This window comes from Macrobrachium rosenbergii, chromosome 54 (assembly GCF_040412425.1).
Source record: "Macrobrachium rosenbergii isolate ZJJX-2024 chromosome 54, ASM4041242v1, whole genome shotgun sequence".
NCBI lineage: Eukaryota > Metazoa > Arthropoda > Malacostraca > Decapoda > Palaemonidae > Macrobrachium > Macrobrachium rosenbergii.
Genome location: NC_089794.1, coordinates 47,720,894 through 47,738,706, shown reverse-complemented (window position 1 = coordinate 47,738,706; position 17,813 = coordinate 47,720,894). Strand labels below are relative to the sequence as shown.

The window sequence follows — 17,813 nt, the reverse complement described above, 5'->3', positions numbered from 1 at the left end:
ACAAAACTTCGCAGTGCTAGTGAATATTCGTTTTGTAGCGGATGTTCATTATATATGTTTTGCAGTTTGTCTTTTCAAAAGGTCTGCAACACCTGCAGCACAGTTCTCTAGAACAACCAAACTTTCATCACTTATGATTTCTGCTATAGCTCACATATAATGTTATTCAAATCACTGTTTTTCTTTATAAGACAACGTTTGGTCTGTTGCAATAGTTTCACTTTCTTTCTTGAAACACTCACCTTTTCAGTATCTATGATTTTCCTCTTTAGATTCGTAACTTCACCTAGCGAATTTTGTGATGGGCATTCAGACGTGGAAACATCAGCTTCTTGGCGTTGTTTTGGCGGATTCATTTTTTCTATAGTGTTTGGCTGCAAATATTCAGGAAAAGCTCCAAATACATTTGGTATAAGTTCACTGTGCAAACGAACTTTCAATGCTGTCCAATAAAAGTTGTCTTCTCTAAAGTGCTTAGTGCATAAACATGAGTGCTTCATTGGAGTAAAGTTTTCACGTCTTAAAGCATGAACCCACTATTTCTCATGGCCTCATCTTTCGGGGACTGTAAGAGAAAGAGGAAAAAAAATTAGAAACGTTTCATTGTCTGAAATATTGTTATTTCCATCATAATTTTATCTTCACTTTTTTTTTTACAGAATAGAAGAAGACATTAAAATAAGGAACATAATCTTTATACTTTCATGAATAAGAAATCAACGTTCTTGAGACAATTGCAAATCATTGCTACTCACTGATGAAATGTAATAGATAGATTTGAAGTCTTGCTGAATTTTTGCATACATCCATAAGCAGCAAAGGAAGGGGCCATCAATAATGAAAAGCAAAATAATTGTTGACTTCTCTAAGTAAATGTCTGATTAGAACTGACTCCAAATTCCAATACAGTGGCGAAGATTAACCTGGGATCGAGAACTGTCATTTTGACTGGTAAGTGTGGGTCTTTTGACTTCACTTAATCTGGGTCTGGGCATCCCCATAAGTTATTATTCCTCCAAGGCTGTAACACTGCCTCCGAGCTAGTCCGTGTTTCGATTTTCATCATTAGGCTACTTGGGGGAGTCCAGGGGGGTGAACCCCCTCTGGTCAGGTCAGGGCATGGTGCCCTAGGCTAAGTCAGGTTGGGAAGGTAAGGCCTGGTTAGATCAGGAAATGGCATTCTGGTAAAGTTTAGGTTTTTTTTGCCGGTGAAACCTATGTCCGTTGTTCTCATCTGGCTCCAGAGGTGCCGTGACTGACTTGTGGAGGGAAACGGGCCCAGGGAGGGTGAAGCCCTTCTGGCCAGGTAAGGGCACAGCATCCTAGGTAAGGTTAGGTAACGGTAGGTCTGGTTAGGTCATATTATTCTGAAATGCCTATTACAGTTAAGTGGTTGTCTAGCCCAGCCCACGTGACCCATCTGTCTACACTGGCTTTACATTTTGGACTTAAAAATATATTCCTAATTTTTAATGTCTGCTGTGAACATTTCTGACATTTGTTTCATTAGCAAATGGGTATTATATTACTTCAAACTGTTATTTGATACTGCAGTTTTTTTTTTACTGTGATTTTACATTAGTTTCCTTAACATGATTAGTATGAAGCTCGTGCTCAAATCTATCATAAATTTACTGTTATCTTATTGAGATATTTACCATCATTTGTTTATGTTTTACCATTCATTCCATTAGGGCTGGTATTCAATATGGTGCTGTTGGGGGTGGTGCTGGCATTGAAGTAAAACTTTACCAGCAAAAGAGTTGAATACTTTTAGAGATAGTGATTCCACCCTTATATCCTATAGTTTAGGAGACTACAGTGATAAAGCAGGGTTTTTAGGTGGGTGAAAAAACAAAACAAGTGAATTACAAGGATCTTAATCCTATTGGTAGTTCTCATTCAGATTAAGGTAAGTTTTTGGAATGTTTCAAACTAATATCATACACTAGGTAAGGACCTGGTACCTGGGGTTAGATTAGGTTAGGTGTGGTTGGTTAGGTAGTTTGTTAAGGAAACAAACATCAGAAACTTTCAAAGCACTCATTAAAACATAGGAAAATGATATTGTCAAGTCCAAATTGCAATAATGCGTTGAAATAAAAATTTTATTGGTCTAAGACTGAGAGAATATTGTCATGCTTCAAATAGCTGGTTCACACATAATGTAGATTCTTGGGCCTACGAGATGTTTGTTTGGCGGCCTCTGATTGGCTGGTACCGGGAGGTAGGCGGCTGCTCAATGTCTCATTTTTATGTCTGTAGCTCAGAAAACTAGCAATATGTATATATTTCTTTTTTTTACCTCAACATTTTGCACAAGATAGGGAAGTTTTGGTCATACCATAGGATTCGGTATCATTTTACAACTAAACCATGATTTCCTGAAATCGATAAGATAAAACACAAAGGAATTACACTAGTAAAAGTGAAGAGAGAAGCATTTAATTCTTTATACCTGTTTTTACTTAGTGGATTTTTCATTATTCATGTGTTGAATTTGGTCTGTTTGTCATGGTAAGCTCATCTACATGTATCATCAAACCATGTATGGTCATTTGTCTGGACCTTGATGACCTTTGTAGGGACATACAGTAATACTTTAATAAAATAGCCATCAGCATTCCATTCAACTTCCTCTTGGCATCAGGATCAGATGTAGCTTCTGAAGTATTAAATGTCTGACAAGCTTCAGTAATGTGGTCCCAATTGAGTCTAGGTTTCAGCCAGACTTTTTCCATCTCAGTGGCACAGTGATTTATAATGTAATTTTCATTTGAATAATTCCGTCTCCATGTGTTGAATTTGGCTTGTTTGTCATGGTAAGCTCATCTACATGTATCATCAAACCATGTCTGGTCATTTGTCCGAATCTTGATGACCTTTGTAGGGACAGAGAGTAGTACTTTAGTAAAATAGTCATCAGCATTTCATTCAACTTCCTCTTGGCATCTGGATCAGATATAGCTGCTGATGTAAATGGCACAGTGAATGGAAGCGCTTGTATACTTACAACCATGGACTTAACAGGAGCTGGAACACTTGTGAATATGAGGTCTAATATATTACCAGAAATATGCATTTGTTCCTCAAGTAGCTGGACAACATCAGAGAATGCACAGAACTTAAGCGCAGACTGACCATGTTGAGTGGAATTTTAGGTAAGCCACTTACTGTGCTTTTCATCACAGTCTCCACAGATAATGAATAGAGCAATTGCACCCTGTGACTGAGCCGTGCTAATCCTTCTTAAGAGGCAGTGATATGTAGAGTCATCAGTATAGTGAACCCCCCGTATTTGCGGGGGATGCGTCCCACACCCCCCTGCAAATAGCTAAAATCCGCAAATACTTAAAACCCCTCTAAAAACACTTAGAACTGCCCATTTTGATAGTTTAAACACAAAAACCCTGTAAAAATGCATATACCTGAGTATTTTAATAGTTTTATCACAAAAAGTGCATTTATTCATGAAAATTATATGAAAATACAGTAATTAGTGAGTATTTCTCTGAAAAATACAGCGAATGGGCAAATTTTCCGTGAATAATGGCTAGATATGTTCCAAAGAGAAACCCGCAAATGCGTGAGTCCGCGAATCATGAGAACGCGAATACGGGGGTTTACTGTATTTGGATTATGGTAAGGAGCAATTACATAAACGTAGAGCTTTAGAACAAAGACCATGTTCATTAGCATTAGGTCAGTCACCCCAAAATATGTAAAGCATGAAAAAATAGCAGGGAAAGTTGCAGTGATAGCCTGCATCGTAAATTAATTACTGTACTAGGTAGTTGCTTTTAATATCACATTTACCCCCATGAATGACATATTTAGCATAGGTAAATACAGGGATCCATCTTAATTTTCCCTTCTGTAACTCACCTAACCTAGGGTGCCAGGTCTTTAACTTGCTGTGGGAGGAAGATTATTGGACAAAACAGCCTAGCCTTACTCAACCTGTGGAGTCATCAGGTTCAGAGGACCGTATAGAGTGCATCCTTACCTTACCTTAAGTAACCTATCATATCAAAGAGCACCTTTAACCACAGGCTAAAAGAAAAATACTGATAATGATATCAACCTGACCTTGCACACTGGGTCCTAACTGGCAGGTGGATTACCTCTTACCCTCGTCTTAGCTGTGTGCACAGCATATTCCTTACATTAAGTTGGTAGGCACTGTAGTAACACGTCAACTTATAGGACTTATGTACTTTTCAGCTACATCATTCTGATAATTTTTTGCTGTTACCATTTTAGATGTGGTACATTGTTAGATTCATGTCTTATCTTGAATAAGTGCAAAATACAGATTAGTTTAGATTAAGAACTGTGTTTATGGGTGTTAGGTGTAAGATATCCAGAAAATATTTTAAGTGGACTTTGTTACTTGTCAGAAAGCTTGTTCTTTGCAGTAAGACAGACCCCAAAGCCTCTGTTAAGTTGAGGTGCTGGAAGGTGCACATTTCTGATAATATTTGACTTTGATACCAGCCCCACTCACATGAATGCCATGTTTAATACCAGCCCCATGGGCATGAACACTGAAACAAATAAAAGATGGCTCCTATCTCGGGACCAGTAAAATTGTGATAAATTTTAGTATGCTTTTTGTGTTGAACACATTTGGGAGATTTAAGAACAAGGCAAGAAAACTCCAATATTGAGAATTATTATTAAAATAAAAAGAAATACCCACATTTCCCCTTGTTGCATTCCTAATCCGGGTGCCATAGTAGACTTTTTCAGTAAGGCTTGTTGAGTTTAGAAAAGGCATAATGTATATCAGTAGAAGTGATTAGGCTACTTTAATAACAGATGGATAAAGAGCCAATTTACATATTTTTTAACATAAAATTCCTCAATTAAGATCTCTATCAACATTTCTCACACACAAAGCAGCCATTGTCAAACTGAAAAACTACAGCATTTTTAAAATGAGGAGGAGTCAGAAAATACAGTTACTTTAAAATACTTTAAGAAGTTTTAATTGGTAGGTAATAACTATGGAACAGAAACACAAAAAGTTTTCATGAGTGCTCATGAATAGGTTTTGTGCTACAAGTACGTATTATCCCCCAGTGTCCAAGAACTCGAAACAGAATGCCTTCACAACCATAGCAATGTACCTCACTGTACTTGGAAAATGAAGCAAACCTTCAAAAATGTATGTCATGTATTTACATGATTTGTACATGTGCTGTATATTCAAGCCTGCAGTCTAGCTTTGCTTTTGCTTGGTTTCATAGTTGGTTTGTATAGCCAAAGTATGGCTTACAGCAAAAACATGTTCATATTACAACCATACAAACTCAGTGTTATTTTAATCACTGGATACATGAAGCCCTCAAGTTTTAAATGAACTTTATGGGTTCAAGTGTAGCATTGGCTCCCCCTGTCAGAGTAGGGCAATTGAGTACGTAGAACATGTGGCCAAGATTTTCAGTTATACTGTAAAAAATTCCCCTTGGTTGTATGGGTATTTTATTATTAAGTCATTTACAGGACAGGCAGTCCCCGGTTATCGACGATCTGGTTTTATGGTGCTTGTCTAGCGATGACGACAACCGGATTTTCGACACTGACCTCCAGTTATCAGTGCCGACCCCCGATTATTGGCGCTGATCCCCACTTATCACCCGCGATGATCCCCTGTTATCGGCTCCGGTAACCGAGGATCAGCAATATTATCGCCGATTTTCGGTTATCGTCACACTGTTGGGGATGGAACCCCCACCGATAACCAGGGACTGCCTGTACTGAAATTGCTTTTGTTGATAGTTAAGAAATTTGTCATTATAAAGAAAATTTTACATAAAAACATGCTAACTAATGCCACAGTGTATAAAATAAAGCAGTTCTTAAGTACCTGTATTAAAAAATAAATTGCGTATACCCTGTCTTCTAGCCACACCTCCCTCCCCTGTCCATTGCTAGTGTTTCCAGATTAGGTGTTGCTTTTCAAAAAGTCAGTTTATGATAAAGAATTTGTAATACAGATTATATAACTGTTATAGATTTGTCTCAAAAGTAATTGCACATGTAACACTTCAGCATCACAAGAGACAACCATTTTATTTTTTCAACTTGCAGGGAGAGTTCATATTTGCCTTGTCGAAAGTTGCCGGTAACTTCTCTGCCAGACAATGAAGAAGATTGGGATGAAGATTATACTGCAAATAATGCAACTGTAGAACGGAAGAATCTGGCCAACGAAGATGATGAAATTGCGTATTCCGAAGACAGCGATGATTATGATTATGATGAATTTGTTGGCGAGGATTGCAAAGGTTCGTATTGTTATGAAATATTTTTATTGTTATAGTATTCTACCACAGTTTTGTTTTTGTTGTTATTACTTCTTCTTAATAGTTGTTTATACAGTTGACCCTTGTTAAGCTGGACCTCATTAGTCCGGATATCAGATAAGATGGACACCGAAGAGGTCAGCCAATTTAAAATACGTAATGTTTGACCATGATTTAAGATAGTTACTGCTCCTTCGCTTGTCGCCTACCGTTTTCCTTTTTATTTAGTAAATGAAAAACTTTCCATTTATATTTTTATTTTATATATATACTGCTCTGTATTTATACTGTACTGAACTGAAATGCTTGTAACTTGTAACCAATTTAACTTGCGTACGGTACGTACTGTCATTTAGAAACACTATTGTCTGGAACTGTAGGAAGTATCGTAGCCAATCACTGAGCATTAACAGTTTTAGTCGGGTAGCTACAATGCAATGCTTTGTATGTTTTTTTAGGAAAGAAAAGACATGACAAAGATAAACTTCACGAAGACAAAAGCTGACAAAGAGAGAGAGAGAGAGAGAGAGAGAGAGAGAGAGAGAGAGAGAGAGAGAGAGAGAGAGAGAGAGAGAGAGAGAGAGAGAGATTTCCCTCTATGCAGTGTAATTCTATCTGTGTTTACGTGGCAAATGGCAGAGAGAGAGAAAAAAAATTGCCAGTTCCCTCTATGCAGTGTAATTTTATCCTCGAGAGATTAAAGAGAAGAACTTTGTTTTGAAGGTATGTCAATGCAGCTTTAGTAAATATCTTCTGAAGCAAAAAATATATATATATTTTGTTGCTGAAGAATCTCTGAACCAACAATTTGTTCATGCAACTTACCTGTCAGATATATATATAGCTGTATTCTCCGAAGTCCGACAGAATTCCAAAACTTATGGCACACGAGTGGGCCAGGTGGTTAATACCCATTCCCGCCGCTGGGAGGCGGGGTATCAGGAACCATTCCCATTTTCTATTCAGATTTTCTCTGTCGCCGGTACTGTCAACAACTGTTTTCAGTACCTCCGTCTTTGGATTTAAAACTCGTTATTTTCCACTTAAGTATTCTATTTGACTTTTGGTTTTTGTCTTTGGATTGTGGATTGGCATACGCTTTTGTGGAATTTGCTTTTGATTGCTCTTTGGATGATGTCTGGATCTAGTTATGCTAGCTTCAGAGTATGTTGTGTGAATGATTTTAAGGTGAGGCTACCGAAAGTTTCGGTAGATCCTCACTTTATATGCATGGGGTGTAGGGGGCAGGTTTGCTTGATAAATGATTGCTTACTTTGCCTCCCACCCTGCTAATTTATTAGTTCAGGATTTCATTCTCGCACTAATAGTGCTCCTTTTTGCATCTGGAAGATGGCTAACAAAATATTATCTATTGCGAAGGTGCATAGATTGAGCGAGCGAGTCATGCGATAATAAAGAAGGAACAATAGTAACGCTGGGTCAGTCAAAGTGCACGTCGTGAAAACGGACTCGTAAGGCGGACGCTGAAGAAGGATATGTCCAATAAAGTTTTCGAACTATGTTGTTACAACAAAATCAAACACTTATGGAGTTATTAAAGGAAATGTAAGGTTTGTTTTTGGAGAACTAGAGTGACCTCAATGTGGCAATGGCTGCCTCCTAGTAAAAAGTAAAACAAACGCTTTTCCCCGAGTTCAAAGTAGCACGGTAAACGTTAAAGGTGCCATAATTTACTCAGGTCGGTATCAAACATTAGTTTTAGTCAGGGTGAGGAGATAACCTACCATAATTTTAGTTAAAACGACGAGAATAGGTTTTATCTCGCTGAGACTGATTTAAATCTACCGGCTAACGTGGCGAGCCAAATTCTAGTACTCGTAGGCTAAGCGGGTTGAGACTTCCCAAGTAGGTAGCCTATTTCACAATATATTGACTGGGGGCCTTTCTGTCAAGCATGCTTCGTCTCCCAGTCGTGCTCACCGCCGCTGGATCGCCATCGTGACGCTCTGCTGCAGCGTGACGCCCGCAAGCAGCTATCCTGGGCGCTTCTGTGGCTGCTCGTCAGGGCGCCTCTCGCTGCCGTGCAGGGCGCTCGGGCTGGACCACCAGCGTGGCGCTCCACAAGCAGCTATCCTGGACTCTTCTGGACGCTCATGCTGCTCGTCAGGTGACGCTTCTCTCGCTGCCGCTGTAGCTGCAGGACGCCGGCTGGACCGCCATCGTGACGCTCCGCAAGCAGCTATCCTGGGCGCTTCTGTAGCTGCTCGTCAGACGCCCTCTCGCTGCCGTGCAGGACGCCGGATGGACTCTCGGGAGGACGCCTCTTTGGTTGCTCGGTGACGCTTCAGAGCAATCAAAGTCTGCGGGGAAGCGTAGATCCCATCTGCGTGTTGGACCGCAAGGCCTTCGTTTCTCCCATTGAAGAGGGAGAAGTCTCTTGTGAGTCGGAGCCTGCAGTCCTTGAGCAGCCTCCCCCTTCCTCGTCTACGGACTACCAGGTGTTAGCCGGCCTTTCTTAAGGACTTGTTTGGCGACAAGTTTCAAACCCTCGTCCACTCTCTCTCCTCCTTCGCAGTTTGCTTCGTCCTAGACAAGGAGAGCGCCGGGGTTTGTCAAGATGACTTCGTCTCTGCGACAAAGAAGACCTTCAAGAAGGTTAACACCTGGATGGAGGAAGGAAGACCCAAGGCAAGACTTCTTTTGCCCTGCCTCCGTCCAAGCTGAGCGGCAAGGCAGGTATGTGGTAAGAGACCGGGGAGGACGTCGGCTCAAGAGTTCCTTCGTTGTCCCTGGAAGACTTCGCTAGCTTGGTCGACGCGCCTAGAAGGTCCCTCCTGTCGGCTGCCAAAGTGTCCTGGACTATGTCGGAGACGGATCACCATTTGAAAGGACTGTTTCGAACCATGGAGGTCTTCAATTTCCTGGACTGGTGTTTGGGGGCTCTAGACGCCAGGATTAGGAGTCCCGACTGATCTGCCTGGGGGGAGCTGTCCAGCGTGTTGAACTGCATGGACAAGGCAGTCAGGGATGGCTCGGAGGAACTGGCTTCCCTCTTTTGTACGGGCCTCTTGAAGAAGAGGGCCTTGTACTGTAACTTTACAGCCTATGGCCCTACCAGCCAACGGCCATACCACGTTGAGCACCGCTTCTCGTGCGATCAGCGAAAGTTAAGCAACGTTGGGTCTGGTCAGTACTTGGATGGGTGACCGCCTGGGAACACCAGATGCCTTTTGGCGTCATACTTTTGCAAAGTCAGTTTCTCCGTCGCAGAGGTCTTTGCTGTTCTCCCCTTTTCGAGCCATCTCTTCCCCAGTCCTTGTTCAAGGATCTCTCCTCCAGCTTGAAGGAGGCCACTCAAGACCTCTTGGCCCACTCTTCAAGACGCCCGCAGTCCCTTTGATGTCGTTGTCGGGTCAGACCTCTAGGAAGTAGAAGCCCTTTCGTGGAGGAGCTTCTTCCTCGAGATCTTCTCCCCGAGGTAGAGGTCTTTTCAGAGGCGGAGCCCCGCCTAAACCTTTGGGGCAGGAAGTGATTTGCAGCGCCTCCAGACACCTGTAGGAGCCAGGCTTCTTTCGTTTGCGAGCCTGGAGAGCAAGAGGGCAGACACCTGGTCCCTTGAAGTTATCGAGAGAGGATACAAGATCCCCTTTATCGACTCACCACTTCTGTGCATCGCCGCCCAGGGATCTGTCGTCCTCATTCCATCAAGAGAAGCAACAGATCCTTTTCGAGCTATTAGAGCAAATGCTCGAGAAAGAGCTGTGGAGCAAGTCCTGGAGCTGGACTCCCCAAGATTCTACAACCGACTGTTCCTAGTTCCGAAGCTGTCGGGAGGATTGAGACCAGTCCTTGATGTCAGTAGACTGAACCGCTTCATGGTGAAGGAGAAGTTCATGATGGAGACGTCCCAGTCTGTTTTAGGAGCATTAAGACCAGGAGATTAGATGGTCGCTCTGGACTTACAGGACGCCACTTTTCACGTTCCCATACATCCCCATTCGAGGAAGTATTTGAGGTTTGTACTAGGGGACGAGTGTTTCAATGCAGAGCTCTGTGCTTCGGGCTAAGCACAGCTCCCATGATCTTCACGATTATCATGAGAAATGTGGCGAGATGGCTTCACTTGGCGGGTATTCGTATCTCGCTTTACCTGGCCGATTGGCTCATCCGAGCCTCTTCACAGTCAAGGTGTCTGGAGGACCTGAATGCGAATTTAGAGTTGACAAAGTCCCTAGGACTTCTAGTGAACGAAGAAAAGTCCCATCTGATCCCGACGCAGTCCATCGTCTATCTGGGGATTCAGATGGTTTCAGTGGCTTTCAAGCTTTTCCATCCCAGGAACGCCAGTAGCAATGCTTAGAAAAGTCTCATCCTTCCTAGGGAAGGAAATATGCTCGGTGAGGGAATGGACGAGTTTGCTGGGGACCATTTCCTCTCTGGAGAAGTTTGTTTCCCTGGGAAGACTTCATCTCAGGCCGCTCCAGTTTTTCCTGGCAGAAAACTGAATAGACAAGGAGAATCTAGAGGAGACCCTGAAGATCTCTCCCGTTTTCAAGATTCACCTGAGGTAGTGGCTCGACCCCTCGAGGTTGGCAGAAGGGGTTTCTCTATGCCCTCAGAGCCCCGACCTGGTGTTGTTTTCCTACGCTCCCAGGGAGGGATGGGGAGCAACACTAGGAGGGGAGAAAGTGTCAGGCACCTGGAGAGGGGAACAGGTGTTCTGGCACATCAATCTCAAGGAATTAGGGGCGATCCTGCTGGCCCTTCAATCCTTCGAGAGCCAAGTGTCAGGCCGAGTCGCATAAGTAAATTCAGACAACTCCACAGCCCTGGCATACCTCAAGAAACAGGAGGAACTCGTTCCCAGTCCCTGTTCGCCATGGCGAAGGAGATCCTGCTTTGGGCCCATGCGCTGGGATCACGATCCTTGCAAGGTTCGTTGCAGGAGTGGAGAATATCCTTGCGGACCTTCTCGGTCGACAGCGGCAGCTTCTACCGACCGAGTGGACCCTTCACGAGGAAGTATGTCAGGAGCTGTGGAGGTTATGGGGACGTCCTTGGTAGATCTGCTCAGGCAGCCCCATTTCAAAAGGTACCTCAAAACTTCCCTGCTCTGAGTCTAACTGCATTCAGACTATCAGCCGACAACAAGGATCTTCACGATCTCTTGAGATCCTTTGAGACTGTCAAGGTACCTCATTCCAGGGCGCCTCCCTGGAACCTGGATGTCGTCCTAAATTTTTTATGTCAAATACCTTCGAGCCTCTTTCTTCAATGCGCCTCAAGAATGTGACAAGGAAGGTTTTTTTCCTAACTGCTCTGGCTACGGCAAAGAGAGTTAGTGAACTTCAGGCTATCAATAATCATGTAGGTTTTAGAGGCCATAATGCAGTATGTTCTCTAAGCCGTATGTTCTTGCTAAAACGAAACCCGTCTACCCCTTGGCCCAGGACCTTCGAGATTAAGGGTATGACGGAAATTCTCGGACATGAACCAGAAAGAGTCATGTGTCCTGTCAGGGCTCTCAATTTTATTTTGCAGAAGACTCGGGAAAGTCGAGGTCCTTCGACAGTCTGTGGTGCTCTGTCAAGAGGCCAGATTTGCCTCTTTCTAAGAATGCACTGGCGTTCTTTTAGAAGCTCCATTTTAGACGCACTTTCCGATGTTCAAGACAGTGACTTGAGTCTTTTGAAGTTAAGGCTCACGAAGTTAGAGCCATTGCAACCTCGGTGGCTTTCCAGAAGAACATGTCCCTTTGCGATCTTCTGGGTACCACCTTCTGGCGAAAACATTCGGTGTTCGCTTCACATTACTTGGACGTGAAGAGCGACATACGAAGACTGCTATTCGCTAGGACCATACGTTTCCGCACTCCAGATCGGCCCCATAACACTTCTAGGCCTGGACCTCTGTCGGACTCCCAGGACCGGGAGAGGGCAAGTCGAAAGCCACAGGAGGGTTACGGGGCTTCCCACCGATCTGGCGTCCCTTCGGCAGGACCTGTTGTCGCTTCTGCAGACACAGTGTTGCGGGCAGGGAGCGATACTCATCCTATCCTTTAGAGGTTAGGAAGTATATTTTAATCTTGATTTTGTTTTTTTACGTCAGATCGGTCCCATAACGCTTCTAGGCCTGGACCTCTGTCGGACTCCCAGGACCAGGGAGAGGGCATGTCGAAAGCCGCAAGAGGGTTACGGAGGCTTCCCCCGATCTGGCGTCCCTTCGGCAGGACCTGTTGACGCTCTAGGTCAGGTGGTTGGTCGTTGCTCCTTTTGCCCTCACAGTATGGCCTTATGATCTAGTCCCATTGTGGTCACGCCCCCGTGGACAGATCATCTAGAACTCACCAGCTATATAGGTCACTACCTTGCTGGAGACTCTAGTAAAGCAGAAGCAGGCTTGGGTGACAGTAATCACGAAGTCAGCTATGCTAACATAGGCCTGGACCTCTGTCGGACTCCCAGGACCAGGGAGAGGGCATGTCGAAAGCTGTAAGTTGGTTACGGGGACTTCCCACCGATCTGGCGTCCCTTCGCAGGTCCTGTTGATGCTCGGTCAGGTGGTTGGTCGTTTGCTCCTTTTGCCCTCACAGTATGGTCTTATGATCTAGTCCCATTGTGGTCATGCCCCGTGGACAGATCATCTAGAACTCACCAGCTATATAGGTCACTACCTTGCTGGAGACTGTAGTAAAGCAGAAGCAGGCTTCGGTGACTGTAATCACGAAGTCAGCTATGCTAACAAGTAAGGAACCAAGGCGTCAATCGCCTACATATATTTGTTTCCTAAATCCTATTCTGTCTCTTCCCACCTCCAATGGTGGGATTCAGCTATATATATATCTGACAGGTAAGTTGCATGAACAAAATGATATTTTAATGATAAAATAAAGTTTGTTCATACTTACCTGGCAGATATATATAATCATAGTGCCCACCCTCCTCCCCTCAGGAGACAGTGGCACTAGAAAATCTGAATAGAAAATGGGAATGGTTCCTGATACCGCCTCCCAGCGGCGGGGAATGGGTATTAACCACCTGGCCCCACTGCGTGTGCCGCAAGTTTTGGAATTCTGTCGGACTTCGGAGAATACAGCTATATATATATCTGCCAGGTAAGTATGAACAAACTTTATTTTATCATTAAAATATCATTTTTGCACTCAAAGTAATAAGAAGGAATTCATTCTATTCTTCATGCAACCAGTAAAATAAATACACTATTAAAAACTACGTTTTGTATACAAAACACGTGCACTTATGTCATCATTGCGGTGGATGTGTACTGCAACCCCTCCCGCGAATAGCTAAAATCCGTGAATACTGAAAACCCCTCCCAAAACACTTAGAACTGCCTATTTTGATAGTTTAAACACAAAAAACCTGTAAAAATGCTTATACTTGAGTATTTTAATAGTTTTATCACAAAAAGTGCATTTAGTCATGAAAATATGAAAATACAGTAATTAGTGAATATTTCTCTGAAAAATACCGCGAATGGGCGAATTTTCCGTGTATAATGGGTAGATACATTCCACAGAGAAATCTGCGAATACGTGAGTCCGCAAATAGGGAGACCGTGAGGTAGGGGGTTTACTGTACAATGTTTTGTGGGCCAGGAAAATGACAAATTTTTGAAGTAATTTGTATTTATCCTAACATACAAACCTGAGGTCTTTGCATATGGGATTAACTTTCAGCAAGCTGGAAAATTGTCCGTTAAACTTTTGCAAGGTGGTTATGGTAATAGCTACTTAGGGTAGGGGCAGAAGCACCGCCCACCAAGTCAGTGCGCATTCAATGCTACACAGTTTGCATTGTGTTCCAGATAAGAGAATGAGGGGTGGTAAGAGGTGGGCCCCTTATGTAAAGACCTCAGGTTTATATATTAGGAAAAATACAAATTAAAAATTTGTCATTTGTTCCTACATGAATACAAACCCTCGGTCTTTACATATGGGAGACTTACTTTTGGAGGGAGGATTCTGAGTAAATCTCTGAACTGACTGGTAGATCAGCTCACCTGGGTACTCTCTCTCTTCCTGGTCATGAAAGAGCAAAGGAAGGAGACCATACCTCTGATCTATTGAACAGGAGAGATGTTCAATCGTCAGACTTGTGGGCATTTCGAATTAAAGGAATTTAATATCCTTGATTCGAAAATGTTTGGATGAACCCACATTGTCGGAAACTATAAAGCCAAGAATAACCAGCTGGTTTGCTCATAGTCAGTCCGTCTCTCTGCTTGCTGGAGAGAAGGAAAGATTTGCTTTTACTAATCCAAATGGAGCTAGGTTATAGATAGGATACTCAGTCAAGTAGATCACCTGCATGCACGTCCGTCCAGCATGTGATGGCTTGTTCGCGGTTTCTCTGCCCACCAGAAGAGGAAGGAAGACAGGAGAAAGGTAGGAGGCCAGTCCCACATACACATACCTTCTCCTTGCAGCCACACACCTTAGGTGAGATGCAACCTGTCTCTCAAGAGCTGGGTGAAGTATATGACTTGTTGGGCATCCACCATAGGATCCAAGGAAAAGGAGTCCAAGGACCTATGGGCAACGTCCCAAGGTAAAAGGAGATGAATGTGATCTGCATGATTACATTCCATCCTAGTAGTCAACCAACAGGTTCTTCTTGAATGTGATGGACAGACCTATGCCCCTGGCATCAAAAGATCTGGCCCAAAACATACTGATGTCCACCAGGAAATTGCGGGTTACGCTCATTTGATCATCTCACTAGCCAGAGAAATGGCAATTTGGACACCGTTTCTTGGCAGACTTGAAGCTAACGAACGAGTCGTTGGCATTGGGCTGAAAGTCTAGTCATTACGGAGGCAACATGGATGTCGTCAGTCATTGGAGCCACAGGACCATAGAAGTGGAATGATCCATCTCACTTATCACCTTTGAAATATAGAATGGCGAAAGGCGTAAGCTTCTGGATGTAAATTGATACCAAAGATGTCTTGCTTTATTCTAGGGTGCGAGAAGACAGAACACAACAGCTACAACTTTGGTTAGTCGAGACAAGAAGGGCTATGATCAGTCATCAGAGGAACAAATTTCTGGAGGTCAAGGTGCCAAGATCAACTGCCCTTATCTCCTGACTTCAACAAACGAATTGTTGAAATTACATCCATCTTGCTTGGGATGTGTCTTTTGGCCACTGTACTGAATGTTTTCAGACTGTCACTCGATGGGCCGGAGTTCAATTCCCGCGGCCGGCTGATGAAGAGTTAGAGGAATGTATTTCTGGTGATAGAAATTCATTTCTCTCTATAATGTGGTTCGGATTCCACAATAAGCTGTAGGTCCTGTTGCTAAGTAACCAATTGGTTCTTAGCCACGTAAAATAAGTCTAATCCTTCGGGCCAGCCCTAGGAGAGCTGTTAATCAGCTCAGTGGTCTGGTAAAACTAAGGTATACTTACTTACTGAATGTTTTCTGTCTACTTGTGTACATGCACTGCAATACAGTTGATGAAAAGATACTAGGACTTTTTCTTGTGGCACTACTGTGGTGTTGTTGCTATCCCACTGAGGAGTGTCTATCTTTGGATCTTGAGACTCTTGAAAGTCTAAAAAGAATGAAAAATCTCTGGAGGAGGATAGTGTAATCATGGCACTACCTTGGTCTCGTTGCTATCAAAGGAGTGCCTATTTGGACCTTGAGACTCCTGAAACTGTCCTAAGATCCACATAACATTCTCTTCCTCACGGGTTGTGGATCAACTGGTAATTGCAGCAGCAACAGCTACTGCTTTCCTCTCCCACTCCACACAGGGGAGTGTAACTACATCAAGTCAAAAGAAATGGAGCTCCTAGACACCACTTCTTGACTGAGTAGGAACCAAAAACAAGTTGTTGGAACTAGTTTGGGGTGCTGTAGATCTCCCGACGAATCAGGCAGAATGACGGGAAGTTGTAAGCCCAAGACTTGAATCATGGATGTGAAACATATCTCCTAGATGTCAACAGCATCTGAAATTTCTAGGAGGTCACATCCATGGTTAGAAACGTTGGTACTGACTAGTCCCTACGTTTCTAACCATGGATGTGAAAGATGTCTCCTAGATGTCAACACCTCTTGGGGGGATAGTGCCATCAGTGCGCCTCATCGGGTGCACTGCAGGCATTACTAAAGGTTCTTTGCAGCATCCCTGCGGCCCCTAGCTGCAATCCCTCTCATTTCTTTTACTGTACCTCTGTTCATATTCTCTTTCTTCCATCTTCCTATCCGTCCTCTCCTAACGATTATTTCTTAGTGCAAGTGCTAGGTTTCCCTTGTTACACCTTTGTAATCTTTTACTCTTGGTTTTCCTTTCAGCGCTGAATGACCTCAGAGGTCCTAGTGCTTGGCATTTGGCCTAAACGCTGTACTGTATTCTGTAAACCTATATATTCCTAGACGTCAACAGAATCCGGTGCTCCAGGTCACCTATCCAAGTACTGACCTGACCCAATCATTGCTAACTTTGTTGATTGGATGAGAAGCAATATTTTCAGTGTGGCGTGGTTGATGGCTTTTATGCCCACAGTCCTTAGAGACAAAGCCAAATAATAACAGCCTCGGAGTGTCGAGATTGAAAGACTAATTGACTGGGTTCCTAGATCGAACAATTCTTCGAAATGTCAAGGTGTCAAGACCAGTTGTGTCTAACACTGACCTTAGTAACCTAACTTGTCAGTCATAGATCCATCATCCTGGAGTGTGTCTGGTTGACCGCTGTGCTGAGTGTGCTACTGCAAACCCGTGTGCCTGCACTGACAATCGAGGAGATGATAGGATACTAACCCCCCCCTTGTTGACTAGGAAATTACTGTGGTACCATTCCTTAACAACACTACGTAAGGCCTATCCTCGAAATTTTGAGAAAAAAAGGTAGACATAGATCATAAGGCTAGAAACTACCATATAGACAATCATAATGTAGGCTGTATTGACACGGAAGCAAACTTAAAGTAGTTAACAATACTGTATGTAAAATACTTAGTAGTCGGCATTTATGACAAAAATATAGAACACATTTGCAAAAGATTGTACAGTAATTATGTGCTCCCTTGATAAAGGTGAAAATATGTTTTTCTGTACTGAAATTATTAATTTTTTTCCACAGATCTTACCAAGCAGTATCACAGTCAATCTAGAACTGGTACTTGTAATGCAAATGCCCAGTCTCAGAAGGTTAGTTGTTGAGTTTTTCTCTGAAACTTAAATTACTGTTTTTCTCTGGTCATTGCAAGTGCAGTGTTGTTGTATTGTCTGATATCTTGTCTAGTGACAGTCTTTGATAATCTAAAGCCAAGAGCATCTTTCAGGCAAGAGCTGTTGATTGTTGGAAATCTGTTGGAAATTTGTTACAAATAGTAATTTTGTAACATCTCAAAAACCCATTCTAATCAGTGAATTGCAGAATACAGTATATGAAATATTGAACCAGACAGTAACAGATTAAACAGATCAAGTTCATTGTTGGAATATAGAATTCATCATGTCAGAAGGAACGAATATACATTTATTTTGACATGTTTTAGATT

The 17,813-nt window shown here is 42.9% G+C and overlaps 1 protein-coding gene and 1 pseudogene across 2 annotated transcripts in view; both read left to right on the top strand.

The window, feature by feature from the left end:
* Nucleotides 1-17,813, top strand: part of RIOK1 (RIO kinase 1) — a 79,194-nt gene that overhangs the window by 2,148 nt on the left and 59,233 nt on the right. For both annotated transcript variants that reach the window (XM_067098236.1, XM_067098237.1), the window contains exons 2-3: nucleotides 6,097-6,293; nucleotides 17,393-17,460. In XM_067098236.1, coding sequence (XP_066954337.1) covers nucleotides 6,097-6,293; nucleotides 17,393-17,460 — 265 coding nt within the window. The remainder of the gene's footprint in view (nucleotides 1-6,096; nucleotides 6,294-17,392; nucleotides 17,461-17,813) is intronic.
* LOC136835107 (5S ribosomal RNA) lies at nucleotides 9,390-9,507 on the top strand (annotated as a pseudogene).